This window comes from Tetrao urogallus (assembly GCF_951394365.1).
Source record: "Tetrao urogallus genome assembly, chromosome: 6".
Classification (NCBI taxonomy): Eukaryota; Metazoa; Chordata; class Aves; order Galliformes; family Phasianidae; genus Tetrao; species Tetrao urogallus.
This window is the reverse complement of record NC_136819.1, coordinates 18,041,881-18,050,920: the sequence shown is the minus strand read 5'-3', so window position 1 is coordinate 18,050,920 and position 9,040 is coordinate 18,041,881. Positions and strand designations below refer to the sequence as shown.

The window sequence follows — 9,040 nt, the reverse complement described above, 5'->3', positions numbered from 1 at the left end:
TCTCACCTCCAAATTCCTATGACAACTGAGAAGTACCATTTGATTAACCACTTAATATCTAAAAACCTTCTAAGACCAAGTAATTATAATAAAAACCTCCAGGGCAGCTTCCTTCCCCAGGTGCATAGTTCAAGGCGCTTGCTTGACTTTTTGTCTTTTGCAATTCAGTTACGTTTGGCAGCAGGAGGGCTAGATCTTCAGGTCAGGATTTCTCTCCCTCTTCCTCCCCAGATTCTCACAGACGATAGCCGAGGAAGAGAGGACTTCAAACACACACACACCCTCACCGAGCCCAGCACCACCAGGTTTAGCCCTAAGCCCTGCACAGAGGCACAAACGCCTGCCCCGGCCCAGCCCTGCACAACGCACGGCCAGCTGCGAGCCGGTGGGATCAGGCCCGGCTTGCACAGCAGCCCATTGCTCCAGCATCTCTTCCAAGGCAGGATGTGGACGAACATGATCTGCCTGTGAGTCAGCGACTCACATGGGCAAATTACTGAAGGAAAACCAGAATATTATATTTCCGGCGTATCGAGGCTAGAAATAAGTTCGGAACCCATCTGGCCAGCTCCGTCCTTCGCCCTGCCGTGACCAATGGAAGCCGCCGGACCCCCCAGCACCGTCCGAGCAGCGGCCATCGGCAGGGCCGCGCCGGCACCGGGACAGCAGGGCGGGCAGAGCCCACCGCCGCGCCCGTCCGCGGGCACCCAGGGCCCGCACCGCCCCTCGGGGCCTTTCAGAGGATGCCCGGGCCGGCAGCCCCGTCCCGCCCCGTCGGCAGCCCGCCCCCCGCCCCGCCGGGCCGCACGTCGCGCCACCGAGCCCGCACCCAGCGCTCCCTGTGCAGCCGAGGGCCCCGGGCTCCCCCGCCGCACAGCCCGGCGCCCCCCGCCCCGCGCTTACCCTGCTGGCCGCCGGCTGCCGCGGCCGTGGCTCCCGCGGTGCTTCCCGGGCGGACGGCGGCGGCGATTTCCGCTTCTCCCGAGCTCCCACTTCCTCTTTCCGCACGGCGGGGCGGCTCCAGGTGGGAGATGGCCGCCCGCGCCGCCCCGCCCCGCCGGCCGGGGCGCTTCCTTAGCCCAGGATCCTAGCAGAGCGGTGCAAACCAAACGAGAGCGGGCTGCGGCTTCGAAAAGGCCCTGTCAGGAATTTTAAGATCACGTTCAAAATTCATTTAGTTATAACAGTGCCTCTTGAGGGGCTTCCCTTAGCAGGGGGTGAGAGGCCCGCCCGTGGTTGTTCACAGGGTGTCTGCATCGAATAGGTGCTGAAACCAAAACCCCCACCCTCATGTTTGAGGTCTGAAAGCAGGACACTGCCTTCCTGATGGTTAAATATTTGCCCATGATTTATTATCTTTTGGGGAGGGAGAAACAGGAGGAATGACGAATCCAGTGGGAGAAAAATACACATATGTAACGCACACAATGTGAAATAATCCAGGCAAACAGAGTTTTGCAAAGTATTGGAGGCAGGAGCGTGACTTACCAGCTCCTCCAGTCACGTGAAGGCAGTCTGCTCAGTGTCAGCCTCAATTCTTCTTATATGAAACAGAACTTACTCTATATTCAGAGCTAAAAACTGGGCTGAACTCACTCTAAGATACACACAGGAATATCAATCCAGCACTTTTATCCATTCCTATAAGAATGACCTATAAGGGTAGGTGCTGCTATTTAAGTTAGGCTCCAATTGCTGCCCTTTGCATACAACCACCATTAGTAAAATTTATAACGTCTTTACTTGAGGTTAGCCAGTACAGCAAAACCATAACCTTGAAAAATGAAATACATTATCTGTTTGAAGGCAAAGTAGTTACTGTGTTCAACAAAAACATCATCCCTCAACTAATTCTTCAAATTTAACACTGCACCTGAAAATTATCTCCGCTTCCTTCCAGACTACTTAGTTCCAGCAGATCCCATAGCAGTCCCTGGTGTTTTGAAGGCAAGATCCATTTTAAAGGCCAGCCAAATTCATTAGGACTTCAAGCAGGCATAAGCCAAGCAAAAACTCAGCTTTGAATCATCTCATTTCTGTCATGAAAAATTACTGCTCGCCATCAGACACTGCAAAACCCACCTAGTCTTCCAATTTTACAGTGGTTAGAAAAAATAGAGATGAAGTTATACTATCTGTTTTGATATTTACCTGCCTTCTAAATGTGAAAAAAAAAATTGGAAGTTTAAAGTCCTCAGGTAATTCAATCATCTTTATTGCAAATAAAAAAGGGTTCTCACATTTTAAAACACGTTTTCATAGCACTTCACAATTGAAGCCTTTTAAGACATTTGGCATTTACAGAAAAAAAAAAAAATTACTGAATCAAGATTTAAAGATTACTCCATGTGCCTTTTACACATGCAGTTGCAATATCCTTCTTTGTGGGGAGTTATTAAAACAAAATAGTGTTTTTCTCAACTTCCCTGGGATAGGGACAGCTTTGCCATGTAATTCAAAGGAAACCAACACACAGTTTTGCAATTTTTTTGAAAGCTTTTTCTATTTCACTTTTATTCTAGCTCTCATGTTGATTCCATTGTTCCGTAACAGTCAGGGTTCACAGCCTTAAAGTAATAACCACATTTTCCCATTTTACCAGTCTATTCTGCATTTTCACTTTTGAGAAGCAACAGTACATGACTTTGAACACGCCTACCATCATATCAGCAACCAGAGACACACACGCTATTTTTTCTACCTGCTTAGCTAAACAATGAGACTAGATTTCCTTCTGCAGTTTCACCTTAGTTTTTTTTCCAGAAAGATAGCTTTTCAGAAAGTATAAACGTCTGCCACTTATCAGATAGCAACACAAACAGACAGTCATTATTACTAAACTACGTTTAAAGCATTGATCACAGTATTTCCATTCCAGGCATTCCACATCCTGCTCTGGATCTAGAGGACATGACAAAATATGCTTCAATTGCTCAGCAAGTTTATTTGTCTCTTCCCTTTTACACAAGAAATGGTTTACAACATATCTTAATTGAAATAAGCAGCCCTATTACGACCCAGGTTTTCATCGGTTCCCTGGATTCCTATGCTTCCCCCCAAATATCACTACTGTCAATTTCATTTTATTAACAAAGCAATAATTGCTGCTATATGTAACAGCACTTAAATTTTCATCACACTGACCAAAATACAGTGAAGTTATATTAGAGTTTCACTGGAGGGAGGAGGGCATTGTGGGGTGAAAAAGAAGTAAATCACAGCTCTAAGTAATGTTAAAGTACTGAAGTACTGTCCAAAAAAGTCTCAACACAAACTTGAACAATTCCCAAGAGAAAGTCACTTCTAACGTAAAATTTTCCTGCTGGAGAAGAATCTTCATGTGAAACAAGATGTACAGGGCAGCAAAGAATCATTAAGATGCTTTATTGACAAATATCCACTCACCGCAAAAAGTATCTGCCTGCATACAATTAGATTTTAGCTTTTCAATAGTGTTTTATTGGCAGTGGAAAATGCATCAGTACTTTATTGAAAGAAAGCAATAAATAATACTGTGATAAAAATAGTTCAAAAGTAGACTGTACATATTGTTACATAATCTGAAAATACACAAAAGATTAATAGAAAAACAGAACAGTAACAATGAATTTGTTTTACAAGCAAGTTAAAAGTGGAAAACAAAATAAGAAAAAAAGACATGCTATATATATATTGTTGCATAATAAATAATGCACCATCTGAACAGAATCTTGCTGGCTTTTTAATATGCCATTTACAAGTGTTGGGATACATTTTTCTACTCATACAGTCCAAAATGGCTACAACCATTCAAACTAAAGTCCAGACAACTCTTTAGAACAAGTTTACAAAACACAAAATATGATTTACGTAAGAAAAGTAAGGCCTTGATTAGGAGTTGCACTGCTTTAGTTCTCAGCACACTGTACCTTCATTTTCACTAGTCATTTGACGTGAGACTGCAGTGTTTCATGACTGGTCCATTAAAATTAGTTTTACCAGCATCTTTCCACAAGTGTTTTCAGTCAAAAAAAAGAGATCAGCACAAAAGCACTCTCTGTGGCCTGTGGATTACAACCAGGAATTATTATGAAGTCTATCTTCTTCAGTTAAGAAAAACAGTTCTTGGTTTATGGCTTGGTTCTCAGTCACTGTGAAGATATGCTATACAAATACAGCAGAGACAGAGTTGTGACCGAGTCAATCACTTCTAAAATGTGTTCCATAGTGTTCTAGTTCTTCCCAGCTTTTCAAACGAGTTATATTTTAAATAAAGACAAATTCCCACTGCTTGACAATTCCTTTGTGGAAAGGTACACTTCTGAAAAGAAGAACAATTATGTACCATACCTTCAACAAACAACACACGCTCGTCTGAAAAAAAGCTGGACTTGTTTTCAGATCTAGCTAACATTTCCAAAAGACAAAATATATACTGCTTGGTGTCATGATACTTTTACAAAGGTATTAAAATTCTTTTCACCTTCAGTTTCATTATTAAAAAACAATGATAATTACAGTAACTGCATAATTTACAAAAACCTTACATTATTTATAGGGACATATACATACAAGCATTACAGTACATTCAGTTGGAAAGACTAAAATTAGATTAAAAATCAGCAATGATTCATTGTAGACTGAATAGAAACAGAAAAAAGTAAGTAACTATATAAATGAGAAGTCACATAAATATAAGAAACATTTAGATTCTAAAATATTTTCTCTATAGTACTCATGAATTTATTTGCTAATTAAAAACTCTGTAATAAAATATCTCAAAGTGTCCATTTAAGAAGTATTAACAGGTTACACTTTCCAAATGTTCAAAATGCTGCATATCACCGGTAGAAATAGTGTGGGTAAACTGCAAAATAAAGAAATCATTGGATTAGAATGAAATGTTGCTAAAACAAACACAAACCATTTGCTAAGTTCCTCACAAACAACTCAGTAGTGTAGCAGTCATGCACCAAATTATTGCCATGCCACAACATATACCATTTCATTGCATATTATTAATTTCAGTTGCAAAGTAAAGCACGAGGTCAAGTACTTTTACTTCCTAGATTTTTCATTCTAGGTCATTTGCATCATAATCCTCCACACTGAGAATTTTCTAGTGTGTATATGGGTGAAGACTCTAAACTTTGATGTCTTAAAACTAAGAACATTGAGAAAACCCCTGAGATTATATACTCTGACAGACTCACATAGTTTTAGTTGCTGAGAACTCTTTAGAGCTAAACCTGTATGTGTGAAAAGGTTCAGGATTTGAAGAAAAGGCAGCCACTATACATGAGTTGGTACGGATTTTACTTGTGGAAAGAAAGAAGCTGTACACAGAAGAGATAGAGATGGGCAATTTATTCCCATAGATAACTGCTAGTGACAGTAAGAATATTTTTTTCATTGGATTTCTTCTATACCCAACAGTCAAAAATGTTAGTTTCCAAACTTGTTTGTAAAACAAGATTGTTTGATGAGAAAATACAGCAGAGGCTGCTGAAGAAAAAAAATCAAGCCAAATCCTCACGACAGAACTGAATGTCTATTCACTAGCTGGAAGACATCCATTTTTTGTTTAAATATCCTTTGTTATCAAGCTGCTTCACTGTCACCACTGTTCCACAATTACCCAAACCTTGGACTGCAGGTAACTAAATCCAAACAGACAAACTAAACAATCGCAATGGTATGGAGCATGGAACTTGAAATCAATGTAGCTACCCCATAAAAATTCAATATAGAAGATATTGCAGTATATTTGACCAAGCAAAGACTGAAAGAATCTGAATCACAATACCGCAAACTGAATTTTCTTTCCACTATATCCCTAATTTAGTTCCCTTCCTCCCCACTTTCACTAGCTGTTTCACTTCACCTTTGACTTCAGCGCTTTCTACACAGTCACTTGCATGCATAATCCTTTCTGAGGTGATTTAAAAAAAAAAGAGGAATATCACAATGTACAAAAGAAAATACTGAAACTCAGTTGTCTTTGTAAGAAATAAACTTTGTATTTTGAACAATCTACTCTGCAAGTTGAAAAGCCTTTAAAATTTGCTCTATTAAAACACCTGACACTTTACTCATAAATAGCTGCTTTACCATTACACCTATCAACTTTACTCACCAGAAGAAGGCTTTAACAGGAGTAGGTCCTTACTGTAGCAGAATCCAATCTTTGTGTTCCTGATACACTGCCTATTTCAAGAAGCATGGGAAAACATGCAGAACACAGCATGCATGTTAGTTTTCAAAAACCATCTCAGCAGTGTGATTATAGCTACTACACTCACTCAGAAGTTACAAGTTAGAAAATCTAAATTTACTGTATATACTTTATATATTTTTCACTTCCAGTTTCTGTGACTATCGAAAAGAATCCTAAAAAAGACCTGCATGCCAACTGGCACACAAACTGCCAGTGGTGTGTATATATACATATTCTAATACAGTAAGAAGAGGTGCCTTAATGTAAGAAAGTTTTATTTATACATAGTTTTTCATATGAATTCTGGAAGATGTTTTGTGCTAGTGAAAATCTTTAATGTAAACCAACTCACATTTTAAGTAGTAAAGGTAGTAACATCAGGTGTAAAGGGTGGTTCTTTGACTTTTACTCCCATATACTCCTCAGAACTTGAGACAACTCTGACAGACTATGAGGAAACTCACCTCCTATCTATTCCAATTAAACATATTTTCAATCTATTTTTTACTTGTTTTGTAAGAAAAATTGAGAATTTATTCTCACGGTATTAGAGACTGGCTTTAAACTGACAATATAATTACCCTGACAGATCTCACTTCCAAGTGTTGTTTTTTTTTCTTTTCATACAGTGTTTTTGCTCCCTCTTTTTCTTTTTCCCTTTACATACAGAGAAGGGAGACATCCATCCATATAAATCATTCTAATAAATAATTCTAAAATAGTGGTTACAAATACGCTCAATAGTTAAATGACCACTGGGGGGGAGGAATGTACTTTTTTCTCAAGTTGTAATATTCTCATAAATGTCTGAGAGATATAACATTTCCTGAATGCATTTTACTGCATTTCAGATGTGGGACCAATTAAATTGGTCTAATTGCTACTAATTCAAAACCATGCATCACATTACAAGACTTCTAACTAAATGCCCTTTTACTTTCCCAGTTTAATAAAATTTCCTGAATATAATTATCTTAGTTATTCCAATGAAGTAAAAAGAACCTCCTTATCTAGCACAGTTCCTGAAATTACAAAGCACTCTGTGGTTAAACAGTGTTACAAATACAATCATGCACAAGGCAGATGCTTTTAAGGAGCAAAAAAACTAATTTGAACTTCATTTCCCTATAATCTCAAGCAAGAAAGTGCATCATGCTTAAAATAATCCAAAGTAAATACCATCAATCTGCATCTTCTTTGGCTGCATAGAGGGTGAAGACATTGAGGTTGTAACTCTGAAATTTGCAGGAAGAGTCTCTGCTGATCCAGCAGCTAAACCTCTTATGTCCTTTGGTCTAAACTTCTTTCTCCATGAAGGTGCTCGCCTAAAGCTCTTATCATCATCCTGTTAAATTGATAAACATTAGCAGTTCAAAAATTTAGGATTGTTACCAACATTAAAAGGATTACTGACAATTTAGGTAAATACATCATCATTGAACGACCTAATTTTCAACAGCTCAATTGCAATGGGTCACTGTTTTCAACAATATGTGCTCATTTACTGGAGTGTAGGCTCTTCATCTAAGTAATTATGCAAATTCACGTTTGGCACATCTAGGAAGCCCTTGTAGTTCAGATGTTTTTACTTCCCGATTTGTAGTAATTTGCATTGTATCGTCTAAGAACGAGTGATATGAAATGGAACATCTCATAAAAGCTACTTAAGAACACTTCAGCTTAAGCTTAACAGCTGTTTATAACTTTAAATTTTGTTTTACAGGAGTGATGATACAACTATAGCATGTTCTTATGCTACAAATTGAGGTAATCAGAGTGAGGAGAAAAAAGTTGAACAGCAGTAGTAAATACTGCCATTCAGAGCCTTGGTTAATTGCCTCAGTAATTACAACTTAAATATTCCCAAAGGATTCTTTCTGCATTCATATATCTGCATCTTTCAGAAGTATCACACTATAATTAAATGCAACAGTTTAAATCACCCTGCCCAAAAATGCCTCTTCCAATGAATGTCAACGTACTATATCCACTGTGAATCTACACTTGTCAATTTCACCTTTAGAAACAATTCTATCTTTTGATTGCTGTTTTATATAATATATTACATTTTATAATTAAAATTAGGAGACACGTGCCTTCATTATTTGGAAAGATCTTCATAATCAAATACTTTTGCTGCTCATTGAAACCAGAACAGAGTAGAACACCCCTCCCTCAAAGCTCCATCTCCCGCAGTGAGAAATCACTACTGAAAAATAACTCAGAAAACTATCAAGCTGTTTTCTGTAGAGATGATTAAAAGCTTAGTGTAGATGCATACTAGGCTATCAGGATGTGCCGTACAAGGGCTACAACAAGTCTAGTTTTGTATCTTTATTTTCTGTCACCCAAAACTGCAAACGATGCTTGAGGTGAGGCTGCACCAACGCAGTTTCTCACACATAGCTTGTTAGAGCTTTGTACTACTTACATTAGAATAATGCATGTACACTGTAAATCACAGACTGTCTAACAAGAATCAATTGGATGAGAAAACATTTCTGGTCATTGTTCCACACTAGTATTAACAGATAGTAACTCAAGGATAACTTGAGTAACTTGGGATAAAGGTTTGAACTGTGCTGTACAGACCTTCTCAGTTATACTTGATCGACCTGCAACGTCAGTAACTGTTTTCCCCACACTCTACATAGGAAAGAATGATTCAATGACAAGTGTGCTGCTAGTAGGCTTAACTACGCAAGCTACAGATAAACTTGCAAAATCACCTCATGCTTTCACATTCAAAGTTGTCTTACACAAAAACTGCCATATCCAAGAATTCACAACAAATTTACAAGTCCTTTTTTTGGTCACAATTTTGTCAGTAAATTGACAAGGGTC

The 9,040-nt window shown here is 38.8% G+C and overlaps 1 protein-coding gene across 2 annotated transcripts in view; it reads right to left on the bottom strand.

Moving 5' to 3' along the window:
- Positions 1-6,127: 6,127 nt before the first annotated feature.
- PPFIA1 (PTPRF interacting protein alpha 1) overlaps positions 6,128-9,040 on the bottom strand; it is a gene marked incomplete at both ends in the record, with an annotated part of 50,508 nt that continues 47,595 nt past the window's right edge. For both annotated transcript variants that reach the window (XM_079537339.1, XM_079537340.1), the window contains 2 exons: positions 6,128-6,186; positions 7,376-7,541. In XM_079537339.1, coding sequence (XP_079393465.1) covers positions 6,128-6,186; positions 7,376-7,541 — 225 coding nt within the window. The remainder of the gene's footprint in view (positions 6,187-7,375; positions 7,542-9,040) is intronic.